We start from the raw sequence: 24,159 nt of genomic DNA on the forward strand, positions 1-24,159 counted from the left end.
GGGATATGGACACTTCAGGGAAGCAGGTAGCAGGCTGGTAAGTTGCAGGGGCGGGTGTATGAGTAAGCACCTCCATTAGGAGAGACGAAAAGGTGGGCGGGCCCTAGATGTGCGGGTGAGGGACGCAGCTATGACTCCCAACGGGACAGTGGTCTGGAGGAGGGGGTGGGGAGCACGTGGGGACTCAGAGGCTCGGAGGCAGCGGCGGGTCTGGTCAGGGTGGGGGCAGCAAGGCGTGTGGCCTGAGCAGAGGCGGGGCAAGCACGATGGCAGGTCACAGGAGCCTCCTAGAGCCTGTGTGAGGTCCTGGCTTTTCTCTGGGATGAGTCGGCTTTACTGTTCTGGTGAACCCAGGGCAGCCCGACAAATCTTGAGTGGCCCCCCCTTACTTTCTTCAGAGAAGGGAAGAGAGCAGGGCTGACAACACAGGCTCTGGAGCTGGTCTGTCTGGGTGTTCAGACCGCAGCTCCACTACTTGCCTGACCAACCTGTGCCTCAGTTTCCCCCATCCCATATAAAGGGGATAACCACAGCGTGGGGGTGTTGTGGTCATTCAGCGGGCTAAAGCTATGAGCGTGTCATAATGCTGTCATGTATTGGCTGATTTTACCTTTTCCTAATAACTTCCCCCGCTACAGGGACAAAGTGACTGATGAGTGCAAGGTCCCGGCCAATAAAGGACAGAGCCGGTCCTGAAGATGCTGAGTGCCTGCCTCCACCCCACTGCTCATTGGTGGCACGTTCCCCCACCCCCCTGCCCCCACTCATCCCCTCTGCCTCTCTTTTCCCTGGTGCACCATGGGCCCCTCTGTCCAGATTCTCTCCTTGTGTCTAGAGCTTTCTCTGGGGACAGGGGTGGAGAAGCTGGCCTGGCTGCCTGAGGAGGGCTGCTGGAAGAGTTGCGTCCAGTTGCTGCCTAACCACTGCCCGGCCCCTTCCCTTTGGTGGAGGCCGACAGGATAATGGATTTGAAGTCCGCACACCTGCCTCAACAAAGGGATTTTTTTTGTGTGTGTGTGAGGCTCAAAGTCAATGGTGTATTAATTAAGGGGAACAGCTGCTACCGCAGTTCTTATGATAAGTCAGTGACAAATGGCCGTGTTTACCTTTCTCCTGAGCAGAGGCTCTGGAAGATGGCCTGGAGCTCCTGGGTGGATGTCCACGGCCGAGATTTGTGGGGTACAGCCTCTCCCTCTTGTACTCCCCAAGCTTCTTTATTGGCGCCACCCAAGCCCAAGAGGGCTATTTGTCACTGAAGAAAGACAGGTCCGCAGCCCAGGGAGCCTTGAAGGGAGTGGGCAGAGCAATGGAAACTTCTCTGTAATGGCTCCCACCCAAAAAAGATGCCCTCAGACCCCCTCCTCAGGCAAATCCCACCACCCTGCCCTGTCCCTTGTGCAGTGAGAGCTGCTTGAAAGAAAGACGTAGCCCTTCAAAGCGGAGGAGGGCTGCAGGGCCGGATCTGAGGCTGTGCGGCAGAGGACGCATCTCCGGGCCTTTGTGCCGCTCGGGCGCTCCGTGCTCCATAAAGGCAGGGGCCGGCTGGCGGGGGCCTTTTGTTATTTGGCTTATTTTGATCTTGCTCCCGCTCTCCAAACAGTCTCACAGAAATAGAGCCCTGCATTAGCTCCCTTCACAGCTTAAGACAAAACACAGCAGAGGGAGAATGTTTCACTGAAAAACAGAAAAGGGAAAGGTGGGCTCATTTCTGTCTGGGTCCTTTGACTATCAATTTATCCAGCAAATTCCCAGCAGATGGGAGGAGAGCAGGACGGTGCTCACCGGCCAGCCACCACCTGCAGGTGGGACCGCGCGGGGGGCGCAGCGGGGCCGGCTGAGGAGGAAGGGCTGGATCTTGGTGCCAGCTCCAATGCCCGCAGCTCTGGTGTGCCCTCGGGGTAGGGGCTGCCCTGGTGGAGAGCCGTAGGGCGGGCAGCTCAGTGAGCCCCTGCCCTGCAGAGTCCTGCGGGCCCTGCTCCCTCCCAGACAGCACTTGGGCCTCCGCAGTCTCCAGACTAGAGTGTTGCCAACATCAATCTCCCGCCTCCTTTAAGGACACCGTCGGCTGCCAAGGAGCCCCATCCGACCTCACTCTGCTCTTCCTTTCTCCCCCTGGGGGCCTCTGGGGCCCTGCGGGGAGGCAGAAATGGGGCCCAGGAAAGAGGGTCTACCGATCTCCAGCCCTTGCCACCCACTCACTGGGACCAGGTGGGTGCCTTTTGACTTCATCCTGCAGGGTGTGGTAGTCATGCCCTGTTGTAAATGGGGAAACTAAGGCTCTGAGAGGTTGTGTAGTTTGCTGGAGAACCCGGTGGCGAAAAGGCCGGGGCCCGGAGGGAGGAAGGCCAGCTGTCCCGAGAAGGCTCAGGGCCCCTGTTCTGCCCACCCCAGCCTCCTCTTGCAGCTGACCTCTCGGGAGCCAGTGCTTCGTAACCCCACCACTTACCATTCCTTATAACTTGCTTGGGCTGGGGGGGTGGGGGGGAGGGAAAGAACCATGGACGAGAAACACATCCATTTTTAATAAATAGTTTATTTATCCAACAGTTTCAACCCTGATATTGAAGCCTGTTGCAGCGTTCTTCTTCTGGCTGCAGCCTTGATTAAGGGACCATTTCTTTGCCACGGGGCTGGCGCTCAGAGTCCAGCCCCGCCGATCATCCAGACATCAGAGGAAATGAGAGAGTATTGCTCAAATGAGGGAGACCGGAGCTTTATTAAGGAAACAAAAAATACCAGGAAGACCGAAAGGGGGTGGTCGGTGCCTTCTGGAGGCAGCTGTTTCGGCTCCTCTGCTCGCCCCTCTCCCGCGGCCGCAGATGAGAACATATGGGGACGAGGCTCTGCTGGAGAGGATCCTCGCACTTAACTAATAAGGCCCCCCGCCAGGGTGTTTGCGGAGACGGGCTCCCGCGACGCAGGCTGATGGGCTGGCGGGGGGCCGCGAAGGTCTGCGGCGGCGCCGGCACGCTCCCGGGGAGGCCAGCAGGGGGCAGCCGAGCCGCCCTTGCGAACCTAGTCGGTGCCGGAAGTTCTGCTTAAGCAGCCCCGGCGTGGGGACGCTGTGGCCGCCACGGGACGAGGTGACCGTCGCACACCGGAGGCGAGACCCTCCCCGGGTCCTGCAATCTGCGTTCTCGGCCCGATGCAGTGCCCTGGCTGCAGGTCTGGTCTAGAACTGCGACTCTGTGAGCAGCACCACTAAAGAGGCCGCCTCTGGGCAGCCCTACCCGCCTCGCCGCTCTCGGCCCGTGTCTGCTCCCGGTTGCTCTCAGGCGGCCACGCCAGCAGCTCACTCCCGACCCAAGGGTCCTGCGTGCCAGGGCCTGGCATTTCTAGATAGTCCTTCTACAGTACTCGTTCTAATTGCTAGCACCTTCCCCCTTTGGGATAAAAGAGGCCCAACCCAGCTAGAGGACAGGCTTTCTCCCCTCACCCTTGAGCTCCCAGGTAACACCCTCTGAAGGCACATGGACCAATCTGCTCCCCGACCCCTGCCGCCCCAGCCTGCCATCCCGACCCACCGCCCACGGGCACGATGCCCACCCTGCTGAGTGCTCGCCAGCGGTGGACGAGCTCCAGCCCACCTAACTGCACACTAGCTCTGCAGGGTCTCACAGCTGCTGCTCTTTCATCTTTTTTGTTCATCAAAAACAAACCCTTCTCCCCTCTCCTGCCGGCAATCGGGGCACAGGATTGGACCAATGCAGAGGACAAGGCCTCTGGCTTTTCCCCTGTGCCCTTCAAGGAAGCCCACGCTTCCCTACAAGCTAATCTCTGAAGAGTCTTACAGAGAGACCTTTGGAACCAGAGTCTGGAGGAAGGTGAAAGTCAAGGCAAGTGTGAATTCAGCACTGGCAGGTCTGGTGGCCTTCTCGCGCCCCCGGAGGGGACTGGCCTGGGACAGGCCGACTGGGAACAGGCCCCGCCCGGGATTTATCGCTCTGAGTCGGAGAAGGAAGAGGGCTTAGTCCATCTCCACACCAGCATATCCTCTCCAGCCACACGGTGGGACTCTGTCTGGATCCGGGATTCGTTGGACGCCAGGAACTCCACAGCCCGGTCCCAGACCCGCTTCATGCGCCTCCTGCAACGACAAGGACCAGGCTCAGCAGGCAAGCTGCGCCCCGGCAGCTCCACTGGGTACTGCCCAGAGAAGCGAGCTGGTCCGGACGCACCCTCTGTACAAACTGGGGCCCTGACTCCAGGATCTCGCGCAGAATTTATCTGCGGGAGGAAAAGGCATCAGGTACTAACAGAGCTCCTGCAGAGGAGAGGAATTTCTTGAGCCACAGAGAAATAATTCCTCAACCTTCTCTGCTCCAAAAGCATTCAATTAAAGGGAGCTGAAGGGGGCCAGAGGGGGCCAGGGCACCCCCAGGTGTCCAAGAGGGAAGGGGTTGTGCTGGCCTCAGCCAGCGCTTGCTGGGACCTGTTACCGCAGCAGCCCGGGCCAGGCGGCCCCACCACCGGTGCCGGCTGCATTCTAATGCCCCATGTGGGCTAATTAAAGAGTGGCCACTGGGCTGTCGAGTCCAAACTCCACAGTACTTTGGAGCACACGAATGAGCTAAGCATCCAACCGGGGAGGCGAAGAAGCTGGAGCTGCTCTTGGAACCAGAGCTACCAGCCAGGGCCCCTTCTGCTCTGCTGGGTCCCTGGGGCCTTGCATCCCCTTGGACAGCCCCCTGTGGTCTCTTTCCCCTCCAGACTAGACAGGAAGATTCCAAGGCAGTCAGGGAGGATTGCTTTGATCCTCTCTTCGATGAGTTCCCGTCTTTCGTCAGCACCGCAGACCACCTCCCTGTGACCCCTCGCGTGGAGAGTGAACATGGGTGTGTACATGTGGGAGCGGGAAGGTTCCACCTGGGGGAGGACAAAGGAGGGAAGCGCCCAAGGTGGCCCGTGGGTCAGGAGTCAGAGTTGGGGTGCCAGGGCTTTCTCCTCCAGAGGTCAGGTCCCGTGGGGCAGGCCCACTGGGCTGCTCTAGCCCCAGCCCCCCCTCCCAGGCAGCGAGCAGGCCTGCGCCAGCCAGGCTCCACGGCTCTCCCTCAGTCTCACGGGCAGACCCTCCTCTGCGGGGCACGCCCGACGGTGCCCACGCAGGGCCGACAGCAGCGGGCAGGTCCTCACGACATGAGGGTTCAGGTGCACCGACCGGGGGCCTGGGAGATAAATCGAGAGGCTGGGAGCCAACATGGCTTGAGTCTCCCGGGGTTTACCGACCGGGCTCAGTCCCGCCTGTGGTCCCTGCTGTGGTGTGGGAGCTGAGGCCGGGTGGCCCGGCCGGAGACAAGCCGCGACGGCACTCTTGCTCTTACTTCAGTGAGCATGTGGGTTGCATGGAACTGAAGCCCAAGCAACAAGGGCCACTCTTGGGTGAGTGCTCACGTGCTAGGCACAGACTTAATGAGCTGTGAGGCCACTTCCCGACACCCCGTCCCCCTTTCCTGAGGACTTGTCACTACTGCCTAATAGCACACATTTTCCTTATGCATCCTGTCACCTCTCTTCCTCCCTAGAACCAATGTTCCGCTGGGGCGCAGATTTGGGTTTCTTCTCCCCACCGTCTCCCCGGGACCCAGTAGCATGTGGCCTGCGGTTGGTGCTCAATAAACATTTGTTGAGTAAACAAGGGCTTCAGCGCAGCCCTCTGCCCGGCAGTGGTGTCTTTGTTTTGGATGAGGAAACTGGCTCGGAGTGGCCGTGACTCATGGTCACGTGGTGACTCCTGGTGGGGCCAGGAATTTGGTGGGAGTCTGAAAACACCAAGTGGCCTCCTCTTGGGAGCCAGAGGGCGACGTAGCTGCCTCCTGCTGAGGACCAAACAACAAGCACGAGCCAACGCTGCCGTGGTCAGTCTTCTCTCCCTAAGCTTCCTGCCTGCACGTCCCTAAAGAAGGATGAAAGTTACTAAGGATTTACAAGTAAAACCTTAAATGTTTTGCTCTTCCAGTTCCTCTTGGGTTGTACAGACGTGCCACCGGCGCTGGGCCTCGAGCAAGCTCCTTAACCTCCCTGTGCCTCAGTTTCCTCATCTGTTAGATGGGGTACTCACTGTTCTCACCTCACAGGGCCACAGTGAGGAGCCAGTGAGTGTGGGCTTTGCCCGGGGAGGGCACAGAGCAGCGCCGGCTTGCAGTGAGTGTTCGTCCCCCTCCGGAGAGATGGCATCCGGCTGGAGACCGCAGCGAGCTACTGAGGGGGCCCCACAATCTGGGCCGACACCTCGGCAGGCCCTGATGGCTGCCCCCTGGGACCCCATCCTCCAAAGCTACCCCACATGCGGTTTTGCAGATGCCCACATCCGGCATCTGCAGCCCATGTGAAAGGTCCCCTGGTGTCATGCGGGACAACGGCCTGTTACCCCTTCCCATGCAGCCGTGCCCCCTGGGAACGGACCCCATCCACGGCCGTGAAGTTCTGCTTTCAACTGCAGGTACACTTGTGTGCGTGTGTGCGTGCGCATGCGTGTGTGGGAAGTGAACCGTATTTTAGATAACATGTCATGGGCCGTGGTTAAAAATGTTTGAAAAACAATCTCCTCCTTGCTAGTGACTGATTCAAGAATATGGGGCACGTGGGTGGCTCAGTCGGTTAAGTGTCCAGCTTCGGCTCAGGTCACCATCTCACAGTTTGTGGGTTTAAGCCTCGCGTTGGGCTCTGTGCTGACAGCTCAGAACCTGCAGCCTGCTTTGGATTCTGTGTCTCCCTCTCTGTGCCCCTCCTCCAATCACACTTTGTCTCTCTCTCAAAAATTCTAAAGAACAGACAAGTAACCGAGTCTGGCCAGCAGGGCCTCAGTGAGTGTGTCACTGGCAGCTTCTGGGAATGTTTTCTCCTGCTTGTGAGAGCAACGGGAGGTCCCTCTCTCCCCTGCTGGCTGTGACAAGGCAGATGCTGGTCCAGCTGCTGCTGGCCACCATCCTGTGACCGCGAGGAACTCCCGCCAGCCCACGACATCCACGGAAGCCAGGACCCCAAGGATCACAGAAAAAAGGGACCAGGGACCCAACTATTCTGTGTCTGGAGCGCACATGACTCTGGACTTCCACTAATGGAAACCTATCAGATCCTTCCCGGCTTGAGCCACCCAACGCTAACAGAGGAGTGGGACCATGTTTCTAAACCTCTGGTCTGCGTTCTGCCACGAAGAGCCGAGCGCCGGAGGAGTGGCAGGAGGCGTGCGTGGTGGCTCCCTCCCCTGGGATCCTCGGGGCTGAGCTCCCCCTCCCCCCGCCCCATAACTGATGCTCGGGGCTCCTTCCGTGGCACTCGGCGGGGCCGGACCAGGACTCACCGGCTCTGCGGAGGGATCAGGGTGTCGCGCACGTGCAGGATGCCCACGTACGGGTAGCGCTCCATGTCCTGCTCCCAGTCCACGTAATGGTCCTGGACCACGTCTGCAGGGTAGGGCAGGGGGCACGGTTTAGGACAAGGACCTTCCGGCGGGTGCCCGCAGTCCTCGCCCCAGGGGCCACACACCTATAATCTTCTTCACCATCTCATACATGGCTTGCTCCTCTTCTTCCAACTTCCGCCACCGATACTTCAGGAGGATCAGGAGGCCCCACAGAAAGGCCAAGCCTGTGAGGGAACAAAGGCCCCGTTAATCCTCACGTCACCTGCGGCCACTCAGAGGCACACTGCGTGTCAGTCTAGGTCGGTGGCTGCGCTGGAGGCTATGGGTGAGCCGCACAAGTGTTCTGAGCACCTACTATGTGTCAGGCCCCGGCTAGCATGCGGGAGGGGACAAAGGAGGTGGAAATGCAAAGGGAAGGCAGGCCATTAAGTGATCATCTTCCTCCTGCCGGCTGTCACCACAGAGGCATCCCCAGCCGTCCAGATTGCAGCTCCTCCCAACCGCATTCCGGGACTTTCATCTCCTCCCTTGTGAACCAGAACACGGCGTTTCATACATATATACATGCGGGGCCCTTTGTATTCCGGGATGCTGCTGCCGATAATGATGTCTGTGCCTGATGGCGTGGGTGAGGGAGCTGTGTGCACGCCCAGATGGCCTGTGATTTGTAACTCTGCCATGTCTGCAGAGCCGGCAGTTTCTAGGACTCGGCCTTTTGCCTTCAGAGACACCCCAAGGTCTCTGCTCAAAGGCGGCCCCTGATGTCGGGAGACAAGACTCGCGCTCTGCTTTTCAGCTCAGCGCCCCGGGTCCTTCCTGCTTTCATCAGGTACCTAGAGCTCCCAAGGAGAGGGAGTAAAATTAGGCCAAGCTCCTGGTGCGCCTCCTCCTCAGAGAGGCCTGCACTCTGGGGCCCCCAGGGCGACGATGCTGGGCTCCAGCCAGCGCCCATCTCCCTCTCAGGGACACTGACGGTCCCCGACCCTGAGCAAGGATGTTTTTAGTTATCCTCACGCTCCCGCCACCAGTCTCTAAAGGTAAGATGAACCAGGGCAGAGGCTGACTTGTTCATCTCCTCTGTTTTATTAGACAGACCTCAGGTTCACTAGACAGAAATGAACTCTCTGGGCCTGGGCTTCCAGAACTCATCACTCATGCCTAGGAGTGTCACTGAGCTGGGCTCCTGGGAGGTGCTCTGGGAGCAGTCCCCGCGGCACAGGCAGGGGGGGAGAAGGGCAGCCAAGGACTTACACCAGAAGAAGATGAGCAAGTTGGTGATAGCAGTGAACAGGGCGCGGCTCAGGCGGCAGCCGACACCCATGCGCGGGCGGGCGGATTCCAGGCACACCACCTTGTCCACGGTCGTCACCAATTCTGATGGGTCTTCCCCTTTCAACCTGAAACAGGACACAGGGCTGCAGACACATTCAAAAGCTCCCAGGAGCCGTGGGATCGGCCCCACTCAAGGATGGGCTTTGAGGTCTCTACTTGCTTATGAAATAGACTCGGTATCCTGGTTGCATGCTTTCCCGAAATTTCCCACGTTGGCTACTTAGGAAGAATAAAGCTTTAAAGACGGCAGCAGGCTTGAACCCCTACCGCTAAAGTGACGTCCCCCTCTGTCGGGTCTTTTGACAGCCCCTCTCAGCGTGTGGAAGATTAAACTGTAAATTGGATTCCCACCTCCCAGCATAGAGAAATGGAAATGTTTACTGAATTGCTGGCTTTGCACTGCATGGCAGGAACTGAAAGAGTCTGGGAGGGTGTGCTTTTCCTCAGTGATGGTGACAAAGAGGCATATAAGCTGTTTAAGGGTAAAGATCGGGGTGCCGTGAGGCTCAGGGAATGATGACCACCGGGCTCCCCGAGGCCAGGCCCCAGCCCCAGCGCCTCCACCCTGGCCACTGAGAGGAGGTGTCAGGACACACGGGGATGGATGCCCACACCTACACGTTCTTCCAGCTGGGTGACAGTCTCGCGCTCTGGACCGCACGGTGCAATGCCCAGTATCTGTAGCGTCCCGACTTCTAACGACCCACTTTGAACACTGGTCGTGTGAGCTGGGCCCGGCCCCCCTCCTGACTACCTTCCCCAGAGTGGAAGGGCGAGCGTCATCATTCTTCTGTGCTAGCAGCTTCGGTGAGTGCCGTGGAGGATAAAATCCATATTCTCCTTCGCCTTTCCTAACACACAGGAAAATCGCTCAGCCACTCAGGAAAGCTTTATTCTTTTTTAAGCCAACGAATTTTAATCGTGCCACGCATCCAGTTATCAAGCTTTGGGTTGAGCTGCCCGAGGGGCTTCTGGTAGAGGCACTGCTGATGGAATTAGTAGTCTGGGTGGATTAGAGAGGAAGGGAACAAAACCCTGGAGGGTGTCTGAATATCAGGAGCTATGGCCTGAGCAGAGACCCCGACAAACCCTGAGAAACGAGAGGCAGTGCCAGGATGATGAACTCTGGTGGGGGAGGGGGGGGCATCACTGGTGTGCCCTGCCCCCGCCAGCTGAGCAGCCAGATGGGGCTTTTCAGGAGGGCGAGAGGGCTCACCACCTCTGCGAACAGTGCTCCCCAGAGACAGAACTGAGGCGGAACTGCCCAGTCAGAATAAAATCCAGTATTTCCTTTAGCCATTTCCACACAGAGTGAAACCGACATACAGAAACATTTGTCTAGGAATGAAAACTAGCACCCGGGGAGAGGAAGTGCAGAAAAATGCCTTCTCCAGCAACCCACGTGGGACCAGTGAATTCAAAGTGAGTCACCTGAAACAGGTTTAGCTGGAACACTAGGCTAATGTCCCGCCACCTGGATTTTGTGTCTTATCTGCACCCCAGACGCTTCTTCCTTCCGTTGCCTGGCTTCAGGCTTAGCCCACAAGGACTCAGCTGGGAGACCTGCCTCTAACTTCAGACCCGAGACACCTCTGTGAGCACACGGCAGTCAGCTGATGGGTGAGGACCACGGCCACGGGTGCTTGTGGCGGGGCCGCCACCCTGTGATGTCTCGCCCGCACTCACCAGATGCCCACGTCCTTGTTACTGCTCAGTATCCAGGTCAGCGCAGCTTCAAACTTGGCAGAGGAGCTGCTGGTCACGTTCTGTGGGAGGGGGCGGGAGATGAGTTCTGCATCTGGGCCGAGCAGCGGGAACATTATTCTCCTGCTGGATTAAGAAAGCCCTCTCCCGTGCCCTCTGTGGGCCCCAAAGCCCTGTTCCACTACATGCACAGCAAAGTGGCAGGCAGGAAATCTGGGCTGCTGGGAGTCAAGAAGGAGCTCTGCCCGGAGGAGTTGATGTGGAAGCACACACAAGGAAACGACGCAGGTCTGAGGTAGCCAAAGGAATTATCATTTCCTCGAGGACCAAAGTGTCAGGCCAGAGAGCTGGCAGCTCATCTTGGGGAAAATGAAAAACAGTGTGGGGATGGGAGCCCAGTGGCCAGTCCCAGCTGTGTGGCCTTGGGCAAGTCCCTGTCCCTCTCTGAGCCTCAGTTTCCTCATCTGGGAAGTGGCAATGACCTAGGTGACCCCTAAGGTTTCTGTCAGCTCCAAAGTTCCACCATTCTATCAGACTGGGGCCAGGCACACAGTCAAGCAGACCCTGAGCAATCTGCACAGTGAACGAAAAGGAGAGAACGGACAGGTGAAATGTAGATCCACAAAGCTGCTGGGAAGGAGAGCAAGGGGGAGCGAGTAAAAGGGCCACTTAAAGAAGAGGTGGCCTGCAGTGGCCGCACTGGCCGCTCAGGAGCCAGCCCCCCACCCACATGCCAGCAGGCTGGGCTCTGGCTCATAGCTCACCTTGGACCGGTCACTCCTACTGCTGCCTAAACTTGCAGCAGCCTAGCACTCAACTAAGTTAAAAAAAAAAAAAAAAAAAAAAAAAAAAAAAAACCCAAAAAACAAACAAAAAAAAAAAAGGAAAAAAAAAAAAAAAAAAAAAGCAGGGCTTGAAAGATCACTACAAAAGCGCCAGCACCTCCCGGGAATGGGTAAGCGCTGCAGCCTTACTTACTGCTAGGTATTCCTGGGCCTCCATTACAGGAATGCATTTGCTTTTTAGCTTCTCTGGATTTCCACATTCAAAATTACCTAGGAGGAAAAAAACACACATTCAAACACAAAGAAGAGGTGGGGGAAAAAAAATGACTCTTGAAACGGACTAAAAAAAATGCAGCAAGAATCAAGCCATCAGCTCTGATAGGGAGCATGTGGCCCCGTGGCTCTGGCTTCTGTGGGGCATCTTCACTCTGCAGCAAGATCAAAAGCCACTTAGCTTGGATCGATTCCAGATCATTAAAACCTGACCTGCAAAGCAGTGCGGTGATTTGCATTAAATGACTAAAAAGCTGCCCAATCCTAAGGTCTGTTTGCAATTGATCCCTAAAAGGATCAGACAGATAGCTTTGGAAGGTACCAGAATGGCACTATAAATAAACACAACCTGGGAAAAAAGAAAGGCAGGGAGGCCGGAGGCACTGCAGGGATTCTGACCGTGACATAGGTAGGTGACCTGAACTCCAGGCCCACCGTTTCAAGGGGTTCTGGGGAGGGGTGTCCAAAATGGCCCAAAGAGAAAGAGGGCATCTCTGAGCTGGGTAGTGGGGCCTCGGCATGGTGCTCCAAGGGGCCACTCCCTTCCAAGCACCCTGGGTGAACAGCTCCCACCCAGGATGGAGCTGGGAGCCTCCCCTTAGGCCTGCCCGGGGCCACCTCCTCTGAAAAATCCCCAGCCCGTGGGAGAATCTTGTTGGACCAAATTGCTCTGGACTTGGGGGCCCACCACAGCCGCTGGTTCTCAATAGCCTGCTATGGTCCACCCACAACGTGCTGTTTCCCATGGGTCACTAGACTCCTTGAGAGCAGGGACAGCACAGGGTCGGCATGTACAAGAACCTGAACCCACCCACGCACAGCCTGACTGCTCTTAACCTGGCACAGCTTAGGGGCTACGGATGGCTAGTCTGTGCGTCTGTGTGCTGGGGACTGAGTGGCTGGGAATGAACATTAAAAGCTTCAGAACGAACTAAAGCTTATCCCTCCTATGCCAAGTTGATCTTGACCTTATGGGACCCCCGAGACCAAGGTGGCTGCCATGGTCTGCCCCACCCCAGATCACCCCGCCTGGACCACCGCCACGGCCTCCTGATTGGTTGCCTCCTCTCCCCTTTCTCTTCCACGTTTGAGCAACCAAACTTTAAAACGATTCTGCTTACGTGACACTACTACACTCAAGCTGCTGTCACATTTGCATTCCTGGCTGCTGGCTCTCAGCACATCACTCCCCTGCTCAGAAGCCTCCCCGGTGCTCAGTGCCTGCAGGATGAAGCCCCGAGGGCCTGGCCTCTACGGCCACCCATGGTAGAGCCCGGCCGACCTTTCCAAACTCCATTCCTTCCATTTCTTCTTCCCTCACGAAACCAGCCGCTTCCAGCCCTGACCCTGTCATTTCCCCTTTGGCCTTGCCTTCCCCCACACATATGCAGAACCAATCCTTGCTGGGCTTCAGCGCCCGGCAGACACCGCCTCCCCTGTGACACTTTCCCGACTGCTCCAGCTAAAAGGCAACGTGCCTCCTGGAACTTCCGGCCTCTCGGTTCTCATCCAGTCACACTGTGTATCAGCCAGTGGTCAGGGAGGTAGGTGGTTTGTCTCTTCTACTAGACCATAAGCAGCCCGTGGGCTGCAAAGGCCAGCACAATTCCCTGCCCAAAGGTGACCTCCAAGGCAGGGCGGGGGCAGGAGGGGAGTATGGCCTAGTAGAGCCCTCATTCCCCTGCAGCGAGACCCTCAGGGTCGCCGCTGCCAGGCTTGTCAGAGGACAGGAGGCAGCAAACCCCTGGATGGCATAAGCCAGGACCATATATGAAGGGTGGGATGGAGGAAAAATGTCTACCAGCATCCACAGTTTAAGAGGAGAGCTTCTCTACTTTATGCCCCGGGGGGCTTCTGAAAATGCAGACTTTAATTCATAGGTTCGGGATGGGACCTCAGAGTCTGCATTTCCAACAAGCTCCTGGGTGATCCTGATGCTGTTGGTTCCTGGGCCACAGCTGAGTCACTAAGGTCTGGAACACCCTCATAGGCCAAAATTTATAGTCTAAGCACCTCAGCCATGGAGAAAGGCCCCTGAGGCCTGCGATGCTGTGAGCTCCCATTCCTCCTGCTCTGCTCCTCTGAGCTGCTCACAGATGCCTCCATGACCACCTCCAGTCTCCCACCGTTCAGGAGGGAGGTGGTGGCAGAGCTGGGACCACAAGACTGGCCCCGAGGGCTGAGGGCCCACTACAGGCCCATCTGGCCTTGATTTTCTAGCAACAACCTTCCACAAGGGTTGGCCCCACAGGTAAGAGGTGCCTCCTGAACATCTCATAAGACTGAAGAGCTCTGTCTGATTTTGGTGCCAAATATATTTAGCCTGGTACTCAAGCCCTGGTCATTCACTGATACCTTTAGCAAGTGATTCTGAGAGGTGTGGGGAGGTGGTATCTCTGGCCTCAAAGAATAATTTTCTAAATAAAGTAGTAGGGGGACCTTCTGGATGGATGACTTTTTAGGGGCATCCTGAGGGTGCTAGAAGTACCCTCCTCTAGAGTAGAGCACTTAATTTTCATTTTGTAAAAAAAAAAAGAAAATACCCAAGATTACCTGGTAAGATGGGGAGTTCCTGAGAGGGTACGGGACTTCTCTGAAGTCCTGAGGCCAGATGGGGAGATCAGGACCAGCTGTGACACCAGGGCCCTGGCAAGCTGGATGGGCCCGAGTGTGACTGGCCCCCCCAGGCACACCCCTGCCACCTGCCTATGCCTCTCCTCCTGGCCTGGCCGACCACCTGATATAGGGAGGCCCTCTAGGTCAGAAGACCCAGACTCTGAGAAGACCTGGGGCCTGGCCCCTTCCAATCAACATGAACCCCCAAAACATCAGGTGGTGGGCATCTAGGGAAGGCAGAAAGGCCTGTGCATGTGCCAGGACCCCTGGGACCCTTCAAGGGGATATAAGAACGAAATGTAGGCTTAAAAGAGATGTGTCTGAGTGGGGAAGCAGGGAAGGCAAGACTTGGTTTCTGAGTATATCTTCTAGAAGATCTCCACAGAGCATCTCAGCCACCTGCCGGCCAGCCAGCCAGCCCCAGCCTGGCTGATCGGGTAATAGCCCACACCCTCATGAGGAATCTCAGGCCTCAAGATACCCACTCACCGGCTTGGATGGCCAGGAAGTTGTACAGTTCATGCAGCAGCTCCAGCAAGGCCGCCTTCTGCTTGGCCTGACAGAACTGAAAGGGCACAGGACAAGCAGTCAGCAAGGAGGGGTGGGGGGAAAGGGGGCTCTGTCTGTCTGGTTTTACCTCCTCGGTTACACTGTCAAGTACTAAGCAGCAAGAAACACCTCATACTTTAAAAACAAAAAACAAAAAAACAAATTCTGCAACGCGGTGGGCCCAGGACAGGGTCGATAGATATCGGGTTAACTGACCGAAGAGGAACACCGTGAAAGCAGAGGCAGAGCTGAAAGCAGACACGGTAACTAAGGGTCTGCATCTTGGAGGCTCCCGGTCTCTGTCCCATGGTTCTCGCTGGAATAAAGGCCACTAAGTGGGGCTGCGGAGCAGAGGCGATGGGGCTGTGGGGAAACGCGGGAGCCCGGCCTCCTTGGCGGGCCAAGCAAATGCCACACGACTGCAGTCGCTTCTCCCCTCGGGCCACTCCCGTCTGTTTTTGGAAAGTCCGCTGTCTGCATGCTGCCTACAAATTGTCTGTTCTGTGGATTAGCTGCAGCAAATGCTTCATCTCGGACTGGCTTCTGGACTGGAAATGGGAAATTTCTAGAAACCTTGCAACTAGAGGGGGAAAGAAGTCACGTGTAGGAGAAAACAGGACTAGGAATACAGGCCTACCTAGATCTCCTGCACCTGTAACAGAACTGACACCAGTTTGCTAGACTCGCTAGATTTAGGAGATTTGAAAGAAAGGCTGCTCTTCCCTGAGAGCGAACGGCAAGCCATGTGCTGTGCTGAGTCGTTTACACGTGGGCACGCACTGAAGCGCCACCACAGTCCTGACCGCACACCAGTTTCTCAGACGAGGAGCCCGAGGCGGAGACCTTAGGTAGGCCACCAAGATGCCACAGCTAACGGGTGTTGGAGCCCCCCTTCAGACCTCCTCTGCGTTGTCACCGGGCGGGGTGTGGACCGACGCCTAGGGTCTGGGCTCTGGCTCTGGCTCCAAACTGCAGAAGGGACCACGGTCACTTCCCTTCTCAGGCTCACTCGTTGCCCTCACCTGTAACGGGATGGACTTGGTTTCTCATAGTCTCGGAGGCCAAGAAACGTCCCCTCGTGTTGCCTAAAGACCCGAAAGCCTTTACGAGGTACAAAATGACACAACCAAGACTTACCCACAGGATCATAAATGTTCAGAGACAACTCACAGGTCTGTAAGCAGAATTAGGTATCCAAACTACCTTTTAAAGACTAATGAGATGGCAAATGTTGACGACAAGAAATGTAACTGAATATACACGGAGATCCCAATTCTATAAACACAGGTACGCAGACGAGATGGGAAGGAAATTCCCCCCAAGATGTGAATGGAGAGTACCCCTTGGTGGCAGAATCATGGGTGATTTTCGTCACATTTTTCACATTTTCTATACTAAACCTTACTGTCACAACCAGAAAAAAAAAGCAGTAACAATTAACTCTGTTCCAAACTCACCGACATTTAGGCAAAGCGGGGCTGATACCACCTAAAGGGAACAGGAGGACAGAAGGCACCAGACAACGAGACGGCCTGATTGAGACAGCACACCCACTCCCAGCCTGTCCACACGCTTTCCGCAGCACAAAGGCAGAAAGAAAAACGCTAAGTGTCGTAGTTGGCTGAGAAGGGAAAGAACACGTATATCTAAAACTCAAATGCCCATCTGGGTTCTGGGTGAGCCTGAGCCGCGCAAAGAACAAGACTTTCGGCATGAGCCTCACCAAAGCCAAGAAGCATCTGCCAACTTGCTGTTCCTGTGTCCACCCTTCACAAAGGCCAGCAGCACCCCATGCAACCTCAGCTCACTGGAGCCTGAGACGACGCCCAGACCCTGTCTTTCGATGCTCTGATGTGGCAAGTATCCAGTGTGCTCGCTGAGCGCATCTCTCGCAGGTACCTGGACTATGCCTGCCTGGGCTCACTCGAGTGGGACGAAGAAGAACCAAGCAATAGCAACCAGAGAGGCCTTATAGAAAAGTTCCTTGTTTCCTGTTTTTGCTTTCAGGGTTCAAAGTTCTGGCCACTCCCTCTTTGTCTGGGCCACTGCCTCTAATCACCCACTGTGGTTTTCTCGACAGAAGGCAGGTTAAACTTCTTATGAATCTGTTTTCACAAAAACAACTGAGAAGCAAAGATACTTGGTGGATGACTGCAGTAAATGAATGCAATGAGACGGCCCCCAATAGGATACCGCAGAAGCCAAAAGAAGCAATAAAACCTATTATCGGGACACCCCTTCGTTAACACGGGTGAGAGAATGAACGTGTGGCCGTGGGTTGTTTCTTTCCCAGCCCCCGGGCTGCCAGAGATGGAGACTGAGGTCTCGGGGGAGGCCTGGCATTGCACACTTAATAATTAGACCACTAAGTCATGCCCTCTGGCAGCAAAAGGCTCCTCCTTGTAGGATTTATGACCTGAAAATTTACTGCCTCCTATCTTCCCCAGACTGTCACCTGGGCCAGCATCCCAGCTCCCTGCTGATGCTGCCTGCATGACTCATAGACAGATAGGGCTGCTTGCATTCCCCAAATATTATTTGTAGGGAACATTAAAGCTTCATAAAACAAATCTATAGACTAACGGGGCTAATTCCACTTTAGGTATGTTTAAAACCAGCCCCCCATGTTTCAAATCCGAACAGCATCGTCAGAGCCACAAATGTACTACCAGAGGGAAAGGTGGACCTGAGAACCCAGCCTCCCGACGCTTAAAAACCGCCAGACCTTCCTCTGGAAGCCAGGGAGCTTGAGAGGTCCTTCAACCACAACCTACCGCATCCCCCCAGATTGACTTAGGCAGAAGATCAAAGTCCCCAGTGCTGTGATGGATGGGAGAGCTTCCATAACAATCCCAGGGTTGGATCTTGGGAGCTCAATTCTCTCTGTTTCAAGTACTCCTTTTGCTGCCACAATTGAGTCTGACACAAACATCACAGAACACGATGTGATTCTGGTGCATTACAGGAAGCACTCCTGAAAATGATCCTATTATGATCTTTTTTCTGGGGAAGTTTACCTCCTGACGGAGGCTCACAGCCTTGAGAGGAATAACAAAAGCTAAAGAAATTCAAACTCACCTCATCTGTTTTACTGTCACAGTCCACTGGCAATAATTTCACTGAGACCAAGAAAAGAAACACAGGAAATTAAAAGTGTGGGTTAAGGAAAAGATGACAAAAAAAAAGACCACTCTCAAAATTCAGGGGAAGTAAAACATTACCAACCTAAAGGTGGGGATCAGAAAGATGTCACCTAAATGAGGCACTTTTAAAATGCAGACATGTCAGGGTTTCCCAATCCTAGATTAGGAATTAGGACCAGAACAGCTGGGTCCAAATCCTAGCTGGAAATGATTAGGCATATCCAGCAACTCAACCACGCTGAGCCTGTTTCCTCATTTGTAAAATGGGATCAATAAAGCCCTCCCTGTTTAACTCGGGGCATTGGCCTCAAACAAGTCAATACACATGATGGTTTTGGAAACTGCAAACAATGATGTGTTGAACAGGGATCAGTAACATCGTGGGAGGGCAAGTCCAGGTAGATCTCAGTATATATCCAAGAGCTGTTGTCTGAAAGCATCTCAGCGGTAGGAGAGTATACTGTCTGACTGTTGTGGTATCAGTACAGTCCCACAGACTCCCGGGTCTGCTTACTTTCTTTAGTAGGTGGATAAATTGCTCTTATAGCCAAGAAATTATTTGGGTGTATGCATGAGTCTGGGATCCCCATGCCCACAGGCTTGTTCATACACCCAAATACCCATCTGCTGCAATAGCTAAGACATGATTTGGCATCTCCCTGCATTTTGGCCGTTCCTGTTAGGCATGGAAAGATGTGGCCTTGGCTTGAGGCTGGGAACAGTATTAATCACATTCATCCTTTGCAAAGAATATCAAAAGTTGGTGAACTACAATGCCACTTTATACTTACACTTTAAATTTATATACTTTACACCCTAAAACTTATAAAGGAATGATTTCTATGTTGTTTTCTGTTCGGCTAAAGCCCAGAATTACCCAAGAGGCAAATTTTCCTTTTAAGAAACATACAAATCGTCAACTATTCAGGAAACATACTGTATCCTGCAGACCTCTAATTGTCATGTCTAATCACTAACTAAAGTGTGGACAGAAGCAGCATAGCTGGCAATGTCCTTGACTCACAGAACCCTTTCTTAACACACTCCAGGAGGATAATGTAAGCAAGGATAAACGCCTCCATTTACATCAGTTTAAAGTCTTTTGGTGCTGCAAAGCTGGGAACCCAACCAGATCCGATCTGTGGGCAGTGAAACCTGGGGTGCCTTGGAATGGGCACTAATGTGTGAATGAGCAAGAGATCCAAGTTAAGAAAGAACTAAAAAGGAATGGGGGTGGACCTGTCTGTTAGAGAGGGGTGTGGTTTTCTCTAGAGAGGGAAAACCAGAGGTGGGGGAAGGAGTGACTACGAATGAAGATTGCTTCCAGCACGTGGTTGAAAGGGAGATTGGTAGGAAGGGCTAGGGCAGAAAATGAGAACAGGAGAAGAGTGAAGACAGAAATTATTGCAGATGCAGGAACTCCGGACCTCTTCTCCCACCGCTGGAGGGAGGAGAGTCAAGGTCTGGAGGTAAGAAGACAGCCAGAGGCATCTAAGGCCCGGGAATGTGCAGCCTGGCGCTGAGAGGAACGGTGGTGGTGCAGGTGGACACTCGCGCGCCCGGGGCCCTCCCCTGCGCCGGCCCGGGACGTACTGTTGTCCTCCGCCTCCTGCGGCGCCGAGGGCTTGCCCATCTTCACCCAGAGGATGCCCAGGAAGACGAGCAGCAGCCCCAGGCTGGCCCAGAACAGGAGCCGGGACAGGCAGCGCTCCAGCCGCCGCCCCGCTTCGGGCCGGGCCCGCGCCGCGCCGGCTGAGCCCGTCCGCGTCGCTCGCAGGCCCGGACGCGGGTCGGCGCCGAGGAGGTTGGAGGGCAGCCGTGCCGGGGCCGGGGTCGTGGCCCACCAGCGACGGACTCCGTGGCCCGGCGCGGCCCGGTCGAGCGGCCGGGCGTCCTCGTCCTCCTCGGAGCTGCCCCGGACCGAGGCGCGGCGCCTGAGAGGCGCAGGGCGGGCGGGGTAGGCGAAGCCGCGGCTCCCGGACCAGGAAGCCGCGGAGGCCCCGAGATCGCCGAAGGCCCCAGAGGTCGCGTAGGCCGAGCCCGAGGCCGGCGGGGAGTGCCAGGGCTCCGCTCGCAGGGAGGCCGCAGCGGGCCGGGCTCGCAGCGGCGCCTCTTCGCGCAGCCGGGCCTCCTCGCGCAGCCGCTCCTCGCCCCGCAGCCGGGCCTCCTCCCGCAGCCGCTCCTCGCCGCGTAGCCGGGCCTCGCCCCGCAGGCGGCGCAGCTTGTTGCGGTAGACGTCCCGGGTGGTGTCGGTGATGGGTCCTGGCTGGAAGCCCAGGGCCTGTAGCTCCCGCCGCAGCTCCAGGTCCGACAGGCCGGCCATGGCCAGGACGCCGCCCCCCGCCCGCCCCTGGCGCGCACCGCACCCGGAACTGCTCTCGCCGGCGGCCGCGGCGGAGCGGGCGGGGCCCCGCGCCATGATGGGAAGGTCGGCCTTTGCCGCCATGTTGAGAAGGTCGGCGCCTCCCCGATTGCCGGCCATGATGAGGGGGTCAGACTCGGCCATTAAGGCCGCCATGTTGGAGAGGTCCAAGGATTTTTTTTTTTTTTTCCCCCTCCCTTTTCCCCCCTCCCTCCTTACTCAGTCCTCCTCCTTGTCTGTAAGGCCAATCGGTGTCTTCTTTCTGAATCCTCCGCCCCTTGCGCGGTCCCTGGCACGTGGTAGGCACTCAGTGAATTGTTGATTTAGTGAATGAATTGCTTGATGGTGAAAGACAAGTCACTACAGAGAGCAGGGAGATGGGACCCTTCGCCGCTCTGTGCTTGGGGACCTTGTGTGATCCCTTCTGCAGTCAGGGAAGGGCTTTGGGTCGTGGACTAGACGCCAGGCATGCTACGAGACACGGTCCGACCTGAGGTCGAGGGCTACAGGCTTCTGTGTTTTCTTGGGAGTTAACTCTGAGGTGGGGCTCCGAGGGGGCACCGGCCCTGCCTCAGGCCAGACACCGCATGCCCCGAGAAGGCAGAAGAGCCAAATGCCCTTGGGCTTGAGTGGGCAGTTCAGCCTTCTGGGAGGAGGCCATACGTCTGGATAGTGGGATTTCTCTGAGAGATGGGTAGGGGAAGACCCCTGAGATACAGTCCTGTGTCCCTTGCAGATTTAGGTTGAGGACATTTGAATCCCAACTGCACCACTGTTAGATGTGTGATCATATCCAATGAACATCTCTAGCTTGCTGGCCAGTAAAGTTGATAGGGTTGCTATGAGGATTAGAACAGGTAACTTGTTTAAGGTGCTTAAAACAGTGCCTGGTACACCTCCTAAGTGCTTATACTTAACCCCTATCTCTGCAGTGGCAGCACGTGTGTGATCTCCCACAGGACACCCTCTTTGATTACAGGAAGGCTCTTGGCTGAGAAGCCCCTAAGGGAAGCATGGGAAGTGGTGGCAAAGGAAAAGAGCGCCATGGCTCATAGTTGCCCTTCTGCCCTCTCCCCTCTTTGTAATCCTTCTACATCCTTCTTCAACTCCCTGTCCCAAACGTTTATGGCCGGCCTTGGCCTCTTAGGTTCCGCTCCACTACTACTCCTCTAAATCAGTTCTCCTCTTCCCTGCCCATCGCCCACTCCCCATCACCCCCCTCCCCAGGTCTCCTCCTATTTCTTCCCTGGGTCACGGGCAAGGCCCCTCTGCCAGTGGTTTGCATTCCTGCCACTCGCTGTCCCACAGGGGTATTCCTACACTGGCCGCAATTGCTGGGAAAATTACAGGCTCAGCTCGGTCAGGCTTCCATTGTCAGCCTCCCCATATCCCCCAACTTAGCTGTTCCCATGTGGTGCAATTTTTCTCACCAAGTGTTGTTTTCCTTTTCTCTGCCTGTGTTTGCACGGAATGCCATGAATTTGATATAGTGATTGCCTAACACATATACCACATAATAGTATTTTATTTCTTTCTGAAGCACTGTTTGCATGACAAATGAGTTGGTAACATTTGTGCAACTCCTTGCAGCTGTGCAGTTCCATATATAAGGAATGAGCCTTTCGGCATCAATACTGGCCCCGTGTAGTCTAAGAGGGCTTGAAGCTGACGCTTAAACCAAGTGAACGTTCCGGCATTTCGCAGAGTTACGGTCTGTTTCATCACAATGGATCCCAGGGCGATTTAAAAATATGTACTGAACTAGAGCTGCCCCCAGCAGCGGTCCCCAGCGTGGGCTTTGTCAGCCTGCCTTGTGTGCTACCGCCGCACATACCCGGGGCCAAGTGACCCCCACCCGCCAAGCCTGTTGTCTTGCCTCTAGCCTGGAACCCATCATGTTGGCAGCTGCGGTTTTCTGCCCCCCTGTGGTCTACTCTTTGCCTCCACGGGGCTTCTAGCAGTTGCTGGATTCATCTCACTGGGTCGAACAGGCCTTTGGGGGTAGGGTGCTACCACTCGTAGGGTGCTTGCCAATCAGTGTCCCCCCTGCCCGCCCCCAGGAAGAAACCTCACCATCTGATTGAGCAAAGTCAATTGGAAAAACCCTCACAAGTCAGTCGTCCCTCTCGGGTCTGGGGCCTCTCCGTTTTCCTCCTAAACTCCTCATTCCAGTCCTGCCCCTTCTGTGGACTGATAGCCCCTCTGAGGCCTTCCATCAACTTTCCCTGCCCCCAAGACCCCATTACCTGCTTGTTGCTGCTCATTTTCCTCCACATGACCACGCACACCTTCTTCACGGACCCTCGTGTCTGCCCCAGCGCAGGCTTGGCCCGCTGCCTCGCGTGGGGAGCTGCCCGCAAGGCTCTTCCGGGGCCTTCCATGTCGCGGATGGGAACGCATATTTTAAAGTCAACGGCTGCTCTGCGTGCCCCCCTTTCTCATCACTTTCTTGTGTGTGTGTGTGTGTGTGTGTGTGTGTTTTAAGGTGAGCAGCTCAGGCTGCGGGCGGTCTTCCTGATTTATTAAAGGCAGAAGAGGAAAAACAAGCTCCAATGTCCAGATCTACTTAGTAACCACATCCACACATTTAGCGGAGGTGAGGGGCCTCTAGGAGGACGTTCTGGATTCCCAGAGGGCTGCCACACCGCCTGCCGTCCTGCTGACCTCTCTCTCTGTCTCAGCAGAACCTTATAATAACAACAGCCATAAATCTTTTAGTGGCTTCCATTCTCCTTCTCCTCCTGCAAAAGCCCTGCACGCATTTGTCAGGTCCTTAAAGATGCTCAGGGACCACGAGCTCCTCCTTGATCTGCCTCCTCACCAGCCTCGTGCATCTCGCCAAGTTTCCTTGGAACCACATCTCGGGTGGGGTCCCACCGCGGAGTGGTGGGGCACGGGGAGAGCGTGGTTGAAAAGTGGCGACCAAGTGGGTGCCGTCTAGGCTCAGATTTTGACTGGAGTGGTCCCAGCACTGCCCAGCTTCTGGCCGCCTCATCTCGGTGTCCTGGGGAAGAGGAGAGCGCCTTAATCTCTCCAGGTCAACGAAGGGGCAACGGGACTCAACGGAGAAATGCCAGAACAGGTGTAATGGGCACTTATGTCGCCCGCTTTTCATAATCGGCTGAAAATGTAACAAAAGTCTCATTCTTCTGGCCACACTTTGAGATCTGTGGGTTAAGAGTTCCTTTAGAGGCACGGAATACATTCCCTGATGTCAATAGCGAATTGTGTATGAAGAAAAATGTAATGCTTTCAGAACATTTTCTTTTGGGCTTTGTCCATGATTAGATTACACTAAATTACAGAGTACAGATATCAGGCAATTACTCTTTGCTTTTTAACTATTCAATTTCATGGCAAATCCACGTAGCTCAGTAATTATAAAATCATACCGATGTGGTTGCCGAGAAAATACCTCATCATCTCCATCTTGTGAAGCTAGGTTCAGGTCGCCCTGTAATTACCAGTGGTCCTGTTAAGTGTAAAGTACATTCCAGACGAAGAGGGGTAATCTGTAACTCTCCGAAACTGCCAGTTTTCTGGAGATATTCTTGTAGATTTTGCCAGATAAACCTCAGTAACGTGTGAGGAAGAACGGCGTCCTTACCTGACTGGTTCCTCTGGGCACTCCCCCAGTCTCTGCTCCTGGCTGGGGCCTGGCCCTGGCAGTGGATCGCTTTAACCAGGAGTGTGTCTGTCTTTACTTCTGTTTTGTGAAAATATGGTCATTTTGTCTTGGCTCAGCTCACAGTCTCCTCCCCAACCTCCCCCCAGTTTTAATTTCTTCCAGGGCTGTGCATGTCCTGTAAGCAATCGAGTCTGCTGTGCTGGAAACTGAGGAACTCGGAGAAAAAGAATTATTTGAGCCAATTGTGAGAAATTGAACAGCGGCAGGAGGAGGAAAAGGAGAGAAGAAAGGAGCCGACACGTCTAACCAGGCGGCTGGGGCACTGTGCATACAGATGCAGGTGGTGGCTGGGTCCCTGTTGCGGCTCATTACTGAGAAGCACATCAGAGGCCGCTGGGTGAGGG

At 55.4% G+C, this 24,159-nt stretch overlaps 1 protein-coding gene across 1 annotated transcript; it reads right to left on the reverse strand.

The window, feature by feature from the left end:
* Window positions 1-2,515: 2,515 nt before the first annotated feature.
* LEMD2 (LEM domain nuclear envelope protein 2) lies at window positions 2,516-20,121 on the reverse strand. Its single transcript, XM_030315283.1, has 9 exons — window positions 19,359-20,121; window positions 17,701-17,741; window positions 14,563-14,638; window positions 11,378-11,454; window positions 10,382-10,461; window positions 8,615-8,760; window positions 7,486-7,587; window positions 7,301-7,403; window positions 2,516-4,087 (listed from the first exon to the last, which is right to left on the reverse strand). The coding sequence occupies exons 1-9, from the start codon at window positions 20,086-20,088 to the stop codon at window positions 3,937-3,939; spliced, it is 1,506 nt and encodes a 501-aa protein (XP_030171143.1). The 5' UTR covers window positions 20,089-20,121; the 3' UTR covers window positions 2,516-3,936.
* Window positions 20,122-24,159: the final 4,038 nt, after the last annotated feature.

This window comes from Lynx canadensis, chromosome B2 (assembly GCF_007474595.2).
Source record: "Lynx canadensis isolate LIC74 chromosome B2, mLynCan4.pri.v2, whole genome shotgun sequence".
NCBI classification, from domain to species: Eukaryota; Metazoa; Chordata; class Mammalia; order Carnivora; family Felidae; genus Lynx; species Lynx canadensis.